This window comes from Scylla paramamosain, unplaced genomic scaffold (genome assembly GCF_035594125.1).
Source record: "Scylla paramamosain isolate STU-SP2022 unplaced genomic scaffold, ASM3559412v1 Contig14, whole genome shotgun sequence".
Taxonomy (NCBI): Eukaryota; Metazoa; Arthropoda; class Malacostraca; order Decapoda; family Portunidae; genus Scylla; species Scylla paramamosain.
Window position 1 is genome coordinate 1,212,501 of NW_026973679.1, and position 19,175 is coordinate 1,231,675.

Here is a 19,175-nt window from a genome sequence, read left to right on the forward strand (position 1 = left end):
GTTTCTTTCCCTGCTTTGTTTTACCTTGATCAGCGTCACAGCAAGGGAACCATTACCACCTTGATTTCATTCTTACCTTGATCTGCGCGTCACTACACTACAACTTATTACCGTGATTTCTTTCAGTCCTTGATCTCTGCGTCACTGCAAGGGAACTCTTCATCCTTGATCCACCTCAGCCCTGATTGCGTCATGGCAGTTAAGGGAACTCTGTATCCTTGATTCACCTCTGCCTAGATCTCTGCATCATTGCAAAGGAACTCATCCTTGACTTGCCTTTTATCGAAGATAACGCTTCATAGACATAGATGATTCCTAGGATGAGGCCCTAGTGTTATTCTTGCTTATTTTATTTCATTTTTTTCAAGTTGTACAATTGTATCTTTCGTAGGCATGTTAAACGTGTTGGCGACTGGGTAGAGTTGTGGGTTGGTGAGCTTGTGTACCAGTAGATACATCCAACCAACCAACTTCCACTCTTTCAAGTAGGGAACAAGAAAAGTTACCCTTTAGACCAAAAAAGTTGTGTGCTCTTGTAATGTTTAGGTAAGTAGCATCTTCCCAGTGGTGTGGCAGTATAATGTAACCGTAACAGCTGTCCTCCCCATTGGCAGGCAGCAGCAGCAGCAGCAGCCATGGTGTCTCTCCTCATGGTGGGGCGAGCGGCTCCCCAGATGAGGGCGGCACCGACCCAGCCCGGCAGCAGGAGGGCCTTGGTGCTTCCCATGGTTCATCCGAGCCAGGTGAGGCTGATCCACCGTGGCCCCTTTTGGCGCGAGCCATTCTCTCAGATGGAGTAGTTCGTGAGGGACATGGAGAGGAAGTTCGAGAGACATTGAGGACATCCTAGGAACCTTTGCCAAGAATGTGAGTACTAACACTGACGGGGGAAGTATGTATGGTGATATGTTAAGAATAAATATCTATCTCTGCATCCATTTAGCAGGCCAGCAGTGACATGGGTTGGCACAGACAAAGCACCACACATTCACAAACACACATCATTCACACTCTTTGAGCTATCTTCCCCTGGTGGAGAGGGACAGTCTCATGGACCAGCCTACTACACCCCAGGAGCTAAGTCATAGTACAGCTGGCCCCACACATTCACACCAAGACCCAACATTTGTCTTAACATACATCTAATACATCTGTCTATTTTTATCTATATACCAAACCAGCAATTCCACATGGGATGTCCCTGACAAAGCAACGCACATTCATAGACACATCATTCATTCTCTTAGTCCCATCATCCCCTAGTGGACGTCTGCTTGTCAGAAAGATTGTTTATTTGTGCCAGAGGCCAGAGTCATGCCACCAGGAGTGAGATACAAGTGTGCCATGCTTACTTGGCCTCAACATGAACTTTCCCACCACTGGTCTCTGCTTTGCCCTGCTTAGTCATCACACTCAAGGATTGCCTTTATGATGCAGATTATTTTTTCCCTCATTTTTTTCTTTCATGTAAGAGGGGCACTGGCATAGGGCAGCAAAAGTTATAGAAAGGCTCACTCAAGGTGCTAGTCCTTATAGAGTATACTCAAAAAAAGGATCATCCAAAATTTGAACCATCTTAAAACTTCCATTTTGAAATAATTCAAGTCAAAAGAGGAAATACAGAAGCAGGTAGGGAGTTCCAGAGTTTACCTGGCTTGATATTCTTGATATCCTTCATGTTGTCCACACTGTTGTCACTGGTTGAAAGTGAACAGTAGCTTGATCTTTTTGGTAATGGTAGGAAGTTATTCCTTCCCTCACTTACTTTTTGAATTGCATTATTACCGTGTAGGCTTTCAAAGTTGATTATGAAGTTGGAAATTTGTGTTGTATCATGAACAAAACTTTTCAGGGTGTACCCAGTAACATAGTGACAGGTGCTATGTTGGGAACACTTCCACTGTATTGACTGTCCCTTGTTAACATTCAGAGCACTACAAAACTGCTTACTGGATGCACAGAAAGTAGACAAAGAATAGCATGTTATATTGTTTTTAAGCTACACAATTATTCAAGAAATTGTTTAAAAAGTTGTGTAGATGACCAGTGGAAAAGTTGTACAGCAGTGAACATGTCCTCTGCCTCACTTTGGACTCACACTGGCAAGCTTCACTGGTAAATTCTGGAACTCCCTGCCTCTTCTGTATTTACTCCTGTCTGTGACTTTAACTTCTTTGAGAGGGAGTTAAGCTTCAAGACATTTCTCCAGGTAATTTTGGACTGCTTTCACTGTCTCCTTCAGGATCTGACGCCTTTAGTTTCTGTTACCCTTGGCCAGACCCTCAACAACACACACACACACACACACACACACACACACACACACACACACACACACACACACACACACCTGGGGCTTGAGGCAAAGAATTGTGTACTTTAATGCTGCTTTAAGCTTTTAAACAGTGAGGAAGAAATAGGTTCTCAATAGAGTGGTGAACAGATGGAATAGAATCTGTGACCAGGTTGTTAGTGCTGAGTCATTAGGGAGCTATGAAACAAGATTAGACAAATGTATAGATGAGAATGATCAGTGAAAAGTGATAGGAAGAAATTGGTTATTAGATAGAGTAGTGGATGAATCAAATAGCAAGTTTTAAAAGATTAGACAAATTTTTTGATGAGAATGGTGGAAATAGGTAGGTATGTTTCGTACAGGGACTCCCACTTGTAGGCCTGATGGCTTCCTGCCGTTTCCCTTGTGTTCTTTTGTTCTTATGAGTGATGGCTGAGTTGGGTTTGATTGGTGGAAGTGTTATAAGATTAGTGTGTCTAGTTTCCAGGAACTCAGCTGCCCATGTTGAGTGTAATGTTGGGTGTAATCTGTAATGGCAGCTTTGTTATGTGCAGTGTGTGTCCTGTACTGGTGCCTCTGTCCTGCTAATATATTTCTCCTTCTTTCTTTTGTTTGTTTCTTATTTTACTCTTGTATTTTTTGTTTTCATTTCTCTTTATGGTTTGTGTTCCATTTGTTTCTCAGTCTTTCTCATCTCTTTTTTTTCCTCTCTAGTGTATTTCTGTTCCTGCATTCACTTAAAGTTAACTGCATCATAAGCGCATCCTGCAGGAGGGGCAGCCACGGCAGAAGAGTCTCCACCTCCCTCCACCCAGTCACTCCCTCAAGGCTGTTTGAAGGCTTCTGTCCTCACTGGCAACTGTCTCACTCACACATACTTCTTTATGCTTTACTTTCACCTTCCTGTGGCTCTCCTCTGTCTGGATGTTTTATAATTTGAATTTTGTTGTTGAAGCCTTGCCTACTGTAGAAAATGGTGAGTCTTGCTTAGTGTAGAAAGTTTTGAAGTGAGTCCTGATGCTGTACCTGGTATGAGTCAGCCTGTGGACTTGATGTATGGAAGCCTTGCTGTGGAGAGCTCTGTCTTGCTGGAGTGTGGGAGGGGAGATAAGTTGAGGATTAGAGCATTCAAGGACACTGGACACAATGGACACAATGGACACTGCCATTCTTGTCCTGTGGGGGAAGTTTTTAGGAGTGGGCATCACACACTTATAGACGGCTGGATTGCTGGACAAACTTTTTATTTCATATCTTTGTGTATGCCATAAGTAAGTTGGCTCACTGGGTGTATCAGACATGTTCATGCAACACTCCTGGGGCACCAAACCATTCTTTTTACCTATCCTCAGGCTGTCCTACAAGACACTGTATCACATCCATTGCTTCTTGTTATACCAGTACTAAGAGACTTGGATGAAAAAAAGCTGTGTTAGGCAATGACTTCCTGTGATATCTTATGCTTGGTCTTTGCACAGGTTTTATTGCAAGTTTAACTAGTATGTATATTAGTTTTTATTTGATTTATAGCCATGAAATGTACTATGCCTTGGTTGCTTTAGTGTGGAGGAACTGTGTGAGATGGAAGAGCGTAAGTGGTCACTGTTTTTACTCCCACTCAAGTCTTGCCTACAAAGGTATTCACTCCCCTGTGTAAGGTTCATGTCTGGCCAGGAGGTTCTGAACCCCTTTGGTGAAACGCTTCACTGATACATCTGATGAAATGTTTCAGTACACCTTATTGATAACATAAGTGAGATGCTTCAATACACAACAGTTGCCAATTTTTGTTTAGTGTCAAAAGCATTTCATCTTATCAACTACTCACTGCTAACTGACTGTCTTCAGCCTCTCTCTCATTGGCACATTATTGCATCTCTTGCTATCCTCTACCACGTTTTTCACACTGACTGCTCGTCTGATCTTGCTAACTGCATGCCTCCCCTCCTCCCATGGCCTCGCAGCACTAGACTTTCTCCTTTCTCTCACCCCTATTCTGTCCACCTCTCTAATGTAAGAGTTAACCAGTATTCTAAATAATTAATCACTTTCTCTGGTAAACTCAGGAACTCCCTTCCTGCTTCTGTATTTCCTCTTTCCTATGACTTGAACTGTTTCAAGAGGGAGGCTTCATGACACATCCTCCAATATTGGATGACATTTTTGACACTTCTTTTGGGACGGACACATCAATAGACTTTCTCCTTTGCTCTTTTTGTTGCCCTTGGCCAGTGTCCCTCTTGTATAGAAAAATAAATAAATAAAATCAAAGTAAAAATAAAAAATCATAATGATGGCATGTGGTGCACAGACCTGGTGGTGGTGAGGGAGCGCCTGGCATCCGTCAAGAACTAGGTGCTGGTGCTGTCTGGCAAGGGTGTCTCATGTTGAGTGCTGATTAGTTGAGTGATAAGTATGTGAGCTGGTGTTAGTTTTGAAACTTATTTAGTGCTGAGTGGTTGCTATTATTTATTTATTTTATTGAATATAGATGAAAAGTTATTGAAGTAGGATTGAAACAGTAGAAATGAGTTACTGAAGGGATGCCTGTGGTGTGAGCAGAGTGGACAGCGAGAAGAATTGGTGTATCAAAGATTTGCTGTGCTTCGTAAGAGAGGAATTGAAATGTAGGATGGTGAAAGTGATGAAATGCAGTAACCCATGGATATACTGTAGTAACTGTTAATTGTAAACTCAAACTCCTGCTTGCTGCTGCATTCCCTCTTGCCTGTGACTTGAAATCTCTCAAGAGGGAGGCTTGAAGAGATCTCTCCACTTGATTTTGGATATTTTTGTTCCTTTTAGGGACTGGCACCTTTAGTCTCTCTCTCTCTCTCTCTCTCTCTCTCTCTCTCTCTCTCTCTCTCTCTCTCTCTCTCTCTCTCTCTCTCTCTCTCTCTCTCTCTCTCTCTCTCTCTCTCTCTCTCTCTCTCTCTCTCTCTCTCTCTCTCTCTCTCTCTCTCTCTCTCTCTGCTTCTTTTCCTTTGGTCAGAGCCTCTTGTAGGACAGGACAGGTCTGAACGCAGCCCTCCCTTGCTGAGTGAGCAGTGCAGTGATGCTCTCTGGTGTCAGTGAGGTTAGCTGACCACTGTACTGAGCATCATGACAGATTGAGAGAGAACTTTTTATTGAGTGTTGCATGGCTGTGCATCAAACACTGAACACATGTTTGTATGTAAGTAAGAATACATCTGTATAGAATCTAGTTTAGACATTGTGAGTGACTCACATAAAAAGTAAAACTAGAAAACTATCCAAAAAAAGTAAATATTCATTGACTGTAAAAGCATTACAGTCAATGTAAAAGCATTACATATTCATTGACTGTAAAAGCATAAAGCATTAAAATTTATTACAAATAGTAAGTTAGTTGAAAAATAATACAAAAAATACAAAAAAAAAAAAATAATGAAACAGTGACCAGTGATGTGAGTTGACCTTGACTCACAGTGAACTGTATTCTTAAATACTTGTGTGCCCCACTACTTTCCAAAGGCTCTGCTTGAAGTGATACAGGTTTTTAAGTGTGTCTTTATGGTTCAAGTGACAGATTAACAAATCTACTAATAGGAAAACCACTCTTGAGAACCCAGCTTATCATCTTTGTGGCCTTGGAAAGTAGTAGTGGTGAGACCAGTGTTTCTGAATATGGGCCAACGCAGGGAGTCCTCCGTTCATGGCGGTTTTCACTTCACCCATTTCATAATTACCTGCATTTTGCTTGGCTTTTTTTTTTTTTTTTTTTTTTTTTTTTTTTTTTTTTCAGGGGTACACTTCGAGTGAGGGTAGCAGCATGCCCTCCAATATGCTGACCTCTTATTTTTTTATAGTACACCACACACACATACTGCACCAAACACTCTTTTTTCTAAACGAAATAAAAGATAAAAACAATACAAAGAATTAGTGAACTGGTGAGTGTAGTGAAGGCATGCTTCATCATGTGGCAATAGACTGAGGAAGGAAGTGTGTGTCAGGTTCACTGCCTACTTAGGATGGTTCTGACACGCCAAAATAATGTTTATGATGCAGCCCAGGAACAGAGCTCACCACTGTTGTAATGTCACCCACAAATGTTCTTGAACTGCAGTAACACTGGCAAAACTGCACTGAAGCACAGCCAGTGCTGCTGCTTGTCTCATTGCTTTTCATCTGATGAAACAGAAAACAGATCACCTTAACAAAAGTACAATAGAAAATGCAGCTACTTATGGCTCACTCACTTCCACTATAGCCATACCTTTGCCACATTGCATTATTATTCTTCCCAATGCATTAAATACAATGATCTTACTTGCCAACAGCTTCATACTAACAATACATCCTGCACGTCACTCAACAAGTGGACAAGTGTAACTCAAGGACACCCTGTATAAGGATCGTGTGAGTTGTTCAGTCTTCCTGGTCATCCTTCCTGTGGTAACATTGCCCCTCCATTGTCTCCCTGGCAGGTGGGGTTCCTTGACATTGACATCTGTGGGCCGACTCAGCCGCGGGTGTTGGGGACAGCAGAGGAGAAGGTCCACTCTTCAGGTGCTGGCTGGTCCCCTGTGGTAGGTGGCAACTTCCAGGTTCCTATGTTAGGTTTTGTACTGTTGAGGAAAATCTCTTAACCTGGGATAAGCCTCAATGGTAATAGTGTAAAAGTGTGTGTGTGTGTGTGTGTGTGTGTGTGTGTGTGTCAGTCCTTTTTATTTATTTATTTTTTTTATTTATTTATTTATTTTTTTTTTTTTTTTACTTGAAGATTTAACACTTCCATCATGTCAAAATAGTTTCCCAGTTTTCCTTTTTCCTTTTTTTCCCTTCTTATAAATTTCTTAAACCAGGTTAGAGTTTTCCCAATAGTACACCGTGGTGTGAACAAATGCTCCTGTTATTTCCCTGTAGTTGTGAACCAGAAATGCTGTTTCCTTTTTTTTTTTCCCCCTTTTTATAAATTTCTTAAACCAGGTTAGAGTTTTCCCAATAGTGTTCTGTGGTGTGAACAAAATGCTCCTGTTATTTTTCCCTGTAGTTGTGCACCAGAAATGCTGTCTCATGCTAGATCATTTTAAGCATTCTTGTACTTCAGCCCACACAGTTACAGTAATTAAAATTTTTTTTTTTTCTTCTTAATTATCCTTCACATTAAGTATTACCTACCTTGTTACTCTGGGAAGAAACTGCTTTCTATTTTCATGTATTTTTTATTTATTTGTATTTATTTTTTATTTGATTCAGATAATTATTTGTATATGATGGATAAATACTTCACATAAATAATTTGTTGGCACACACTCTTCAACTAAATCATTTGTATATAACAGGTACTCTTTAGATAGATCATTTGTATATGACAGACACTTCAGATAAATCCTTTATATATGACAAGACAGTGTACCCTTTCAGTATGTGTCTGACAATCTGGCTGTCATGTCCGTTGGGTTCCTGCTCAACAGTGCAGACGACGCTGTCATCTGGAGGGGACCCAAGAAAGATGGTAAGTAGTAGAAATAAGTCACCTCTAGTGTCTTTGGTTTTGTAAGAAGAGGAGACCAGAAGCCAATTAAAGGAGCCTGGAGAAAGCCACTGAGGGGAAAACAGAGTGAGATGGAGGGATGAGATTGTGGTAGAACAGCAAAGGATAGGAGGCACAGAGGAACATGAAAGGGACAGAAATGGTTAACTGGAGGAGACTTGTACATGACACCAACCCTGCACTCACTCCAGGGAAATGGTCAAAGGAGAAGCGTTGCTGATTTTGTCAATCTGTTAAGTTTTATGTGGAATCAAGAATTATCATCGCGAGGTTTTTTTAATTTCTTTTATTTCATGTATCTTGTTTACTTTAAGAAATGTAAGTGTATAAAGATGTTGGGTGACAGGAGAGTAATGTAGTTTTTAATGTTGAAGTGATTGACGAGGTAGTGTTTAAGCATGTAGCTGTGGATGTAAGACTGAATATATTGATGTGAGGTTTGAAATGAGTACAGTGGAGAAAGTGTGAGGGAAGAATTAATAGTGTTTGATGTGGGATTGCTTAGAATATAACAACATGAGATGAGGGAAGCTGCAAGAAGCCCACACATGGCAGTCCCTGTATGAAATATACCCTTCCATTTCTACCTATCCTCCTCATCCAGAAATTTGTCTTTACTTGTCCTTAATGACTCAGCACTAATAACCTTTTTACTAAGCCTGTTTCTTTCATCTATCACTACTTGATAACCAATTTCTTTGTATCTCTCTTTCAAATCTAACTTTATTGGGTTTGAGCCTGTTGTTTCTTGACCTGTCCTCATTACTGACTTTCATTACTGACTTCATGTGACTTGTTTCCCTCACCAGGAAGTGGCTCTGCTGGATGTGAGGAAGGAAATCACATTCTGCAGGAAAGTGAACATTCCCATCATTGGCCTGGTGGAGAACATGACCACCTTTGTGTGCCCCAAGTGTAAGGTGAGTGAGATGTGTGGTGCCTCTCACCTGTTCATTTGTGTGTCAGCAGCAAAGAGTGGTGGTGATGTAGCTGGGATCCAGCAGCAATCATAGACTCCTTGCAACCAAGACCACCTCTTGGCTAGGTGGGAATTCATGTGTGTTGTGTAAAGGGACAAGATTGATGGCGACAGACCACACCATTCTTATCAATGGAAGATTTTTGGCAATACAAAAGTCAACCAGTTTAAATGAAATTAACAGAACAAAAAAAAAAATACACAATTTTTCTGCCAGGATGAAACAAAAATTTTTCAATAAGAAATCTTGCAAATCTTGTATTAGGTAAGCCATCTTAAGAGGAGTATGTCAGGCTTGTCTTATCTTGATGCACCATGAATTTCAGACCAAGACGGCCATCTTCCCTGCCACTACTGGGATGTGACCCCCAGCTGGCAGAGGATACTGAGATGCCACTGCTTGGCCAGCTGCCGCTGGACCCCTGGGTGGCCCAGGCGTGTGATGAAGGCACCAACATTCCGACACGAGCCAGATGCTGCTGTCACTCAGGCATACAAAGACATTGCAAACAGTAAGTGTTGTTTTAAATGGAAGATTCTTTATCTGGAATTCAATCTTTGTTCCAGGCCACCACCCCCACAAAGGAGGTAGTAAAGACTGTGTGTGTGTGTGTGTGTGTGTGTACACACACACACACACTGCACAAAAACATTGCCTAAGGTTAATTTCAAATTCACCTTGGTGCCTGAGTCTCTAATGGGGAGAGGATGGATCCCTCCTCCTACCCCAACACAAGGCACATTTGCAAAGGCTTACTCAAGTTTGTCAGCACAAGAGCCTGACACCACCGCCTCTTGTTTGCCCCTCACCACACAATGACGGCCCATCCCCTCCCCTGCCCCCTGTGCCTGAGACATTCAGCTGAGCAGATCAGGTGCAGACAAGCCACAGACAGAGTCCTACAGGCTCGTGTCCCATTTTCTATTTACATATGCTCTCCACTCAATCTAATCAGTGTTCCGTGTCAGTGGTCTCTCATTCATGCTGTGCCAATTGTTTGCACAATTGTGGAGAATATTATATGAATTTAGTTCGTGCAAACATCTTGACTGGCTAATCTTGTAGCCAGCTTATCCCACATTAAGCATGTAGGGGTTGGCATCATATTAGTATGTGCAGCTAATCACACTAAAGGCAGTGTCACACAGGGCAAATTTCCCCCAGTATGCTGCCCATTTTTGCTGCCAGCTGGGCAAACTGAGCTGTCAGGAAGAATGGCATATGGCTGTGATACCAGACTTGCTGGGAGTATTTGAAATTAAATGACCACTGTACTACAAGCTGTACATGTTAAATAAAAATATATTGTGGTACTTTGAGTAAAACTGTCAACTATAGAACTTATAAAAATGAAGTATATGTGCCAGTGTGTGCTTGTGAAATTACTTACAGTGCTTATTTGACAACTGCAGCTGGGGAGATAAACAATGTGTTGTGATGGAGACCCGCACTAAGTTTTGCTGGAGTGTGAAAGCTCGACACATTAATTGAGCTATAGTGGATCTGGGCACCATGTTGGCTGTAGGACCTACTTGCGCTGTTGCCACCTCAACCCTGGGGCCCAGAGTGACTGACCATGGCCAGCAGGGTGCAGCCACGGCTTGTAGAGGCAGTGCTGCACAGCCTATATGAGCTGCCAAATAGAGCGAAAAATTTATTACAAGATGTCAACATAACAGCCCAGTCCCTGTGTGATGCCAAACTTGCTGTGTCGCTGGTCTCACCAGCAAAACAGGCAGCATGCTTGCAGAAATTTGCCTTGTATGATGCTGCCTTAAGTCCTCAGCCAGGCACTGCCTACAGTGGGACTTCCCAACACCCTACTGCTGGCTTGTTCACAGAGGAGATAGCAGGCACTTTTGAGGTGGTATTTATACCAGACAGAGTCCAGACTCCAGACTTAATGAAGTAGAATGGCTGCAGACTTGACCCTGATGGTAGGATTTCACATCAAAATGAGGCAGGCAGTCACAAGAACCATAAACAATGTCAAGGAAAATGAGATAAAGTGTAAATAGAGGAGCAATGTAAAATAGAAGTGGTTTGAAATGTTGAGATGATATATCTTTCTAAACATGTGTTTTTTTTTTTCCCTTCATTGTTGCACATCACCATCCTCCATTTTCCCTGCTCATGTAATCATATATTCTTTGTCCTCTTGGTTAATTTCTTGTGTGCTAATCTCTGGTCTCTTCCTGAATAATCAGCACAAGGCCATGTTTTATCACTAAGTCTCGCTGGTCTTCCCTCCCACTCACCTGTATTACTTTTTGTGCAGGTGAAGCAGTGAACTCTTGTTTGAAATCTGAGAGGTTTTGTGATTATGAATGTAGAATAGATATGTACGTTACCCTTTCCTTTTAACACTTTTCACTTTCATTACTTCTCCATTGCCAAGCTGATACTTATTTAGGAACAAGAAATGAACAAAAGATTTGAAGAATTAATAAATGGATACCTGCTCCCTTTACATCTTACTTTTCCCAGTTAGAATGATTTCAGTTGGCCTTAAGGCACTGCTTGTAGGGTTACATAGATGTCCTGGCTGCCTCTCTTGGAGAATGTCAGACTGATGCATAAGTAGATGGAATTTCAGTGGATGCACTAAACACTGTAGTAATGATTCAATGTTTATTTCAGAAATCAAGGAGTACTGTGACGCACAGTCCCAAGAAGCCACTTGACCTGCAGCGGTAGCAGCAGCAGCAGCAGCAGTCATCACCACACTAACCAACACATTCTACAGAAAAGTCTTGTTATTCATGCAGAGGTTTATTTTACATTTACTTCTTAAATCCATATTATTAACATCAGTCAGTATTTTCTTTACAAATTGTGGCAGCCTTATTCATCATTCATCCTTAATTTATGCCAGAAAGTTTGGGTGAGAATAAAAACTACATATTACAACAGTATCCAACAAAGTAGTTGTTGCCTTGCCATCTTAAGATTTAGTGTAAGTTTAAAGATTTACCTGTGTTAATGTTTGGTCTAATCCTTCACGGTATCTCCTTGCCTTGGTGTGCTGAGGCTGCATGGGGATGTAACTTGATAATTATGCAGACATACAGTATAAAAATTTCAGACTAAAGTGAGGGTTGCAACTTTTTTAAGGTTCTGGATTACTGGAGGCTTTGGCAACAATTACTTTGTTGGATGCCATTCCTGTGCACGTTATGAACCATCACGTCTTATCTTGGAGGTGAAGGTTTAGTATATAATCGTGAATTGGAAAAATACTTTTCTTGGAGGTTTTTAGTATATAATCGTAAATTGGAAAAATACTTTACTTTTAAAAAATCTTACAGGAAGTCCGCATAAAAGTTAGCATACATTTATATGAAAATGTTACAAACATTTATATGAAAATGAGAGAAAAGATACTCAGTGATGTTATATATAGTGCATGACTTGTAGTGGGGATAACACTTGTATTGTCACTCTGGAAAGTCACACACTAACACCAAAAGCAATCAAGGAAATGCCAACATATATTCCATTTTTCTTTCTTTTTAGTAGATGGTTGCCTTGTGATGAAGGAACTTGCTCAAAAATATTTCCTAAAAATCTAAATGTTCACAAGTGAATGGTGAGTACGTTGTGAGAGAAAGATATGAACAGACAGGCAGGCAGGCATTTAAATGTAAATTAAATGTCAGTAACCTTTGGTAATGGTCAAAGAATTAATGGCGTGGAAGCTTGTGTGAAGTCCCTGATGAAAGATAAATATACCAGCCACTGGATTCACAAAACTCAACAGGGTGACACTCCCCCCCCACCCATTGTAGTATTTGCTGGACTGGTAATTCCTTCTTCCATACTCATCACTCTCCTTCTCAGACCTGTACTTCCTCTTCTCGCTATCCCTTCTGCTGTCATCATGATCTCTGTGGTCACTGACAAACCTCCCTTGCCTGTGGTCAGAATATTCCCTCCTGTGATCCCTGTAATTCCCACGATCCCTATAATTCCCATGACCTCTGTACTCCCCTTGATCCGTGCAGCCTCCTTCCTTCCTGTAGTCTTGATGCCTAAAGTTGCCTCTGCACTGTCTGTTGCGGTCAAATCTGTCAGCAGGGAGTATTGGCGGCTTAGGCAGGCTCTTCTTGCAGTGCTGGAACATATCAAATACTGGTCATTTCATAGACAAGGAGACAAGGAGCTGCTATAGAGTAGAGAGGAGGGATTCAGGGGATTCTGAACTTTGTTGGGATCTATGTACAGTAGAAACCTCAGTTCACAAACCAAAACAAGTTTTCCCATTTAAATTAATTAAAATACAATTAATCTATTCCAACCTCAGAAACTGCATTATTATTTTTTTTTTCTTTTTTTTCTTTGACAAGAATGAAGTTACAGTAACCACAGAAAGGTGTAAGTTTCTTGGACATCAGGCTATATCATGTCACTGATATGAAGGTCAGGTGCCTTCCCAGCTGTTTGACCTGGGAGCCCTTACCTTACTCCATCTCTAAATCACATGCCTTCATAAATTAATTAAGTCTGCCACTTCCTATTTCAACTTTCAGAATGGTTGGAAAGAGTTATTTGAGAGGAAAAGACAAAATCTTGCCTTGCACCAGGCATGGGTTGGCTGGAAGGAAATATTTGAGCATAAAAGTCTATGTAAAATGGGGATTGTTGCACTACTCATGACAGCACATGCTTTCCAAATTCCACCTTGTGTCTGTGATCCAGGAATTCTTGACAACCTCACGTCTTATAAACCTGTCTAACAGATGCACTCTTTCTTTGGGCATCCAGACAATGGGACATGAGGTGAAATGTAATTGGACAACAGAGCACATACTGTTATGCAGAAAAATCCCTCCTTTACAGTCTTGCTCCAATATTTCCTTCCAGCCAGTGCATGTTTGGTGCAAGGCGAGATGGTGTCTTTTCTCTCCAATCATTATCATCTTTATAACCATCCTGAAAGTAAAGTAAAAAGAGGCAGGCTAAATAAGAAGGCATGCAATTTACTAGAGGTGGAATGGGGTAAAGGAGATCCAGGTCTAGCTCCTCTCCAACAGCTGGGAAGGCACCTGACTTGGGTGACTTGCCAGTGTGTGATAGTCACAATGTTCACGGCAGGCATGCCAAAACACAAGTGTGTGTGTGCTTGCCAGCTGAGGGGGTCTGCAGGGTGTTTGTGCATTCACACACAGAAACACTGTTCAAGAACCATAGCAAAAATTCTTAAAAAATATTCATGAAGTGATTTGTTCATAAATAGGAATGTTCACGAACCGAGGTTCCACTGTGTGTAGTTTAAGGTGTAGTTGTGTGGTGCACTTCAAAGAAATTAAATTGGAGGAAGAATGTTAGGGCTATGCTTTCAGTGACAGTTAGTGACTGGAAATATTTATATTTAAGAAGGATAATGATGAGCATACTTGAGTGATGCAAGCAGATGAAGAATTGTCACCACCAGTGTCAGGGAAGCAGTAAAAATATTGCCTGTGAATGATGAGAGGAAAAGGTAGAGTGATGTCTGACCAACACCTAATGGAGGGAGGGAATTTTTGCGAGTAGATTTAAGATGAATGAGAGCAGGAAAAGCTGACAGAAGTGCTGAACAAGTAAGGTGAAAGGTGATAGAGTAATAGGAGAAGAGAATCACAGGGAGGTGGAAGGATAGAGTAAAAGAAGTCCAGCCAGCACATCTTGACATGATTGGTGAGTTGCATGTGGCCAACTAGCATGTTAGTTATTTTTACCACTGTATTCACCACAGAGAAGCTGCATGCCAAAAATACCTACTAAATGGCAATACTCAAGTTCTTCCCACTTGCTTTGATTGACAATATGGGTCGGTTTTAATTACTTTTCTTGAGAAATATGTGCCTTTTTATGAAGTATCACTTACCTCATCCCATCTGCAGCATTTTGTGATGCATGCATATACAAGTGCACAAATTTCTCGTGATGTCAAAGACTTACACAGTGAGTGACTGTATGGTACAAATCAGGACTGCATACAAGAAAATGTGCCACCAAACTGGAGTAAACTGAGTTACAGTACATCACCTGGCTTCTAGGTTTGAGGCTTCTGGAGAGCATGATATGCTCCGCCACTCACACTGACATCCAGAAGAATCATGGGGTTCTGTTCCTTCAGCTGTCTTGCTCCAATAATGATGGCATTTTCCTCTAACTGCCACTATGTGTCAGCCAAAGTCCCACCACTTAACCTTAGGACGACATACTCCACACAGTGTTTGTGGTAGGAAATATCACACTTTCCAGAACCCTCAAACTTCTGTTCTAATGTGATCCATGGGAGAGTGGGGGTGCTTACAGATGGAATGAATCAACAAAGTGTGTGTGTGTGTGTGTGTGTGTGTGTGTGTGTGTGTGTGTGTGTGTGTGTGTGTGTGTGTGTGTGTGTGTGTGTGTGTGTGTGTGTGTGTGTGTGTGTGTGTGTGTGTGCATGCTTTATCTTGGCCATTTTCCTTTGTTGAGACTGCCTGTGAACTGTGCAAATTTTCTCTGCCTGGAGGAAAGATAAAATAAGCTACACAGCAGTGTGAACTGATTTGCATGGGTAATATACAATAGCAGCAAACACCCATATTGATCTGGTGGTGGATTACAACCAGTTTTCTTTTTAAAAACTCTTACAGTTCATTTGCTGCTGCTCCCACTGGCCACTGATTGTGTCTAGGTTATGCAGTCATGCCTGCTGACTCACCAGTGGAGACGTGATGCAAGTCAGTGACGTGATATGAATCAACAGTTGTATGAATGAGTTGTGTAAATAACTGGTCTATTTCTTTACACTATTTTTTTTCTAAAAGTTAATACTTTGATATCATACATTATGTTTTCATACCAATATTTTCAAAAGATAGGGGAAGGAGGCAGAGAGCATGCAGAGAGCACAACTTGCAGATCAGCTTGGCTTCAGCAACTATACTCCCTTGTGACTGAATATCCATCCCAATGATGTGAAATAATTTTCATTACTCTAGGCTGATATCTTAACAAAAGAGGCAGATGAAACAAAGCATCCACACTTGAGCATGCACACACATCAAGCTGATGTCTCAATAAAAAAGGAAAGCTGAAACAAAGCACCACACGTGTAACAACAGACATACACACTACCTCTGTAAACTGGTTATCCTCCTCAGTATAGCGAGAGGCTGCTTCCTCCTCCAGCTCAGCCAGAAGCTCGGGATCGAGAGGCACCATGTCCTCCCTGTCTTGTGCCATTGTGCTAATACTGCTGGTGCTTGGGAAGGCCAATGAGGAGAGAGTCTGAAACTGAGTGTTTTCATTTAATACAGATAGAGGGGAGTCTGGTGAAAGTTGGTAGTACAGTGGAATGTGAACCAACTGGTATTAAAAAAAAGAATACTGCACTGGTGACTGAGAGAAGTGAGACATACAGCTGTTATGAGTTAGGTGTTTTGAATATTATACTGCTTCAGAAGATAAGCAGAAGTAGAATGAAACTTCATGAAAGAAGTATGAAAAGAAAAGGGAGAAATATAGAATGCTTTTAACGCATGCAGAGCTGGTTATACAAGGAAGTGGTACCAACAGCACTGTGTGGGGCTGCAGCATGTAATGTGAGAGCAGGTGAGAGAAGGAAATGAACTGTAATAGAGATGGTGTCTGTAAAACACATGTGGAAATAATACACCTGACCTGGATCAAGTGAGGAATGAGAAGGCAACAATGAAAAGCTGGAAGAGGCAATCAATGCTACAAATTATATGTAAAACTGCTCACTGTAAAAGTAGATTGAATCTTGTTGCCTCAAGTGTTTAGCTTCAGCCTGCTTCAATTGGGAGACTGCCTGCCTCTGTGTTTAGGAGACTGCAATGTTCAAAAAGACATAAGCACAAAACTGTTATTTGTTAATGATGATTTATTAATATAAATAAAAGATATATACATTTTAATATTTCCAGTCTATTACCTTACTTAATTCATTAAATTCTGTAAGACCAGCTAAGGACAGACACCCCTACAAGCTTCCTACCAATATCTCTTCAAGCCCCAAATATGGTGTCCAAATCCATTAAAAGAGAGAGAGAGAGAGAGAGAGAGAGAGAGAGAGAGAGAGAGAGAGAGAGAGAGAGAGAGAGAGAGAGAGAGAGAGAGAGAGAGAGAGAGAGAGAGAGAGAGAGAGAGAGAGAGAGAGAGAGAGAGAGAAAGTCTTGGAATTATAAAGTCGGCAGCAAAAACAATGACAAAATTTTCAAGTGTCAATCAACATCCATGCCATCCAATCACTGTATCACTTAGCCTTGATCTCGGGTGATTAAAAAATGATCACAAGGAAAACAATAATAATTTAGTATTACCCCTTAAGAAAATTGCAGAAACAAACATATCACTCATGTAAACTCACTCATGTGCTTCTTCCATGGCCCACATGCCCCTCCTTTTTTTTAATTTATTTCTTGTTTATTTGTTTTCATGATTTATCTAAAGAATAATTGCTAGATATTATTACTGTCTTTATTCATATATATATTTTTTAAATCAGCTTAGGGCAAAGCTGACTGAAAAGGTGATTACAAATATTTTTAGTGCAAAATTTTATGTGATGGCAAGATTTAAGGGTGCACCATTAAAAGAAGGAAGGAGGCAGCAGGCACGGCTTCTACATCAGCCATGCATACACCAACTGCAGTTACTTGGACACACTGCAAACTGAATGCAAACTGAACACAACTCCAACAAGATAGAAGCAAACATTCTGACCACTACAACATCATACTTCAAAGGTAAATATTAGCTAATAAATTCTGTTCCAACTTTTGCATACTTACATTTCTCAGTGACCAGTTTCTCTAGAATGAGTCCATAGAAACCCTCCAAGGAAGCTTTGAAGTGGGTTGTGTTGGCTTTGCTTTCTGGTTCAAATATCCTGGAAAAGAAAAAAAGCAGTCAGGTGGATCTGGTCTCTGGTTCAAGGGAAATCAGTTCATATCAACTAACTTTGGTTTCTGGTTCAAATATCATCTAATGGAAAATAAGCTATCAGCTAACTTTGGTATCTGACTCAAATATCATGTAAAGGAAAAAAGTATCAGTCTTGCACCACTGAGAAACACTGACTGATAGAAGAAGTGTTCAGAAAACTTTACACCCACAATGACAACTGGAGCAAGGTTCTTCAAAGTAAGGGAGCCTCCCTGCACTATGTTCCAAGCTCTTGTTCAATGGACTGCCACATCATAGACAGATATATAAAAAGCAAGTGAAATGTAATAAATAATGTGTATGTGTGTGTATGAGAGAGGGAGAGGGAGCACGTGTGAAATGGTTTTCATATCGGTGGGAAGAAGGTACAATGTCATCAAAGTACAATATTAAATCAAACTGGGCCAAAAAATAAAATAAATAAATAAATAAATAAAATAAGTAAATAAATAAACAAATAAAAAAATAAAAAAATATATAGAACACTGAACCAAAGGCAACTTCACACCCACAGAGACCTCATTTTAACACAAATACAATGTTGCCTCATCATAGTTTCAGCAATAAAATGTTAATTTTTCAACAAAGTACATACATCTATAATTATTTACTTCTCCTCTGAGTAACTGTCTTCAGCCTCTCTCTCATCACCACAATGTTTCATCTCTTACTATCTTATACTGGTATTTTGATGCTAACTGCCCTCCTGATCTTGCTAACTGCATGCCTCCCCTCCTACCTCGGCCTTGCTGCACAAGACATTTTACTTTTTCTCACCCCTGTTCTATCCACCTCTCTAAAGCAAGAGTTAACTAGTATTCTCTGTCATTCATTCCTCTTTCTGGACTGTGTTCACTACTGCGACTTGGGTGGCCCAGATAAGCCAAGTTACCTGAGTCGCTCAACTGAATGGTTTTGGACGCCTCCTGGGATACTGTAAACAAATCATCAATGTTACCATGGAAATGGCCACATTCTACCCACCTCCATAGCAGTAAACATATGGCTGACACTTATCCACTTGGTAACTTGTATTACGGAGCACTTGCTGTCCTCGGTGGTGAGGTTCTTGGTGAAGATCCGATACCAATAACATTCATTACCCTTCTTATTTCCTTTATTTTCATTCTTTTATATATTTAAGACTCAATACTTTACTTATTAGTGCATGTCACTGCATGTATGCAGACAGTATTGCACTCATCTGCAATAACTGAGCATGTATAACACCAATATAAGTATGGTTGGGTGGCCATTTTTGCTGTAATATCAAAGCACAGAGCACACCACCTCCTCGGTTTGGGTAACCCAAATCACCCGAGTCATGCAAAGAGAGCGTTCAGTTGAGAACTGGGTGACCTGGGTAACCCAAGTCACTTAACTTAACGCACCCCTGGTCTCTGACATGGAAGCTGTGGCCATTCCAAGGAAAATC

At 40.9% G+C, this 19,175-nt stretch overlaps 2 protein-coding genes across 9 annotated transcripts in view; one reads left to right on the forward strand and one right to left on the reverse strand.

The window, feature by feature from the left end:
• Positions 1 to 11,610, forward strand: part of LOC135097208 (cytosolic Fe-S cluster assembly factor nubp1-like) — a 17,015-nt gene extending 5,405 nt beyond the window's left edge. Inside the window, 9 exon segments of the mRNA XM_063998983.1 lie at positions 615 to 743; positions 809 to 867; positions 6,748 to 6,849; positions 7,688 to 7,778; positions 8,192 to 8,229; positions 8,627 to 8,737; positions 9,123 to 9,152; positions 9,154 to 9,308; positions 11,438 to 11,610. Coding sequence (XP_063855053.1) covers positions 615 to 743; positions 809 to 867; positions 6,748 to 6,849; positions 7,688 to 7,778; positions 8,192 to 8,229; positions 8,627 to 8,737; positions 9,123 to 9,152; positions 9,154 to 9,308; positions 11,438 to 11,456 — 734 coding nt within the window. The 3' untranslated portion in view covers positions 11,457 to 11,610.
• The window catches only part of LOC135097215 (GTP-binding protein 10 homolog), an 18,775-nt gene continuing 11,014 nt past the window's right edge, over positions 11,415 to 19,175 (reverse strand). For 6 of the 8 annotated variants that reach the window (XM_063998990.1, XM_063998988.1, XM_063998995.1 and 3 more), the window contains 4 exons: positions 17,587 to 17,684; positions 16,538 to 16,624; positions 15,908 to 16,066; positions 11,415 to 12,911 (listed from right to left, as the gene is read on the reverse strand). Coding sequence is in view for 2 of the 8 variants with exons in the window: in XM_063998995.1 (XP_063855065.1) it covers positions 17,676 to 17,684 (9 nt within the window). In the remaining 6 variants the exon portion in view is untranslated. The remainder of the gene's footprint in view (positions 12,912 to 15,907; positions 16,067 to 16,537; positions 16,625 to 17,586; positions 17,685 to 19,175) is intronic. The other 2 variants (XM_063998992.1, XM_063998996.1) reach the window with 1 other exon arrangement.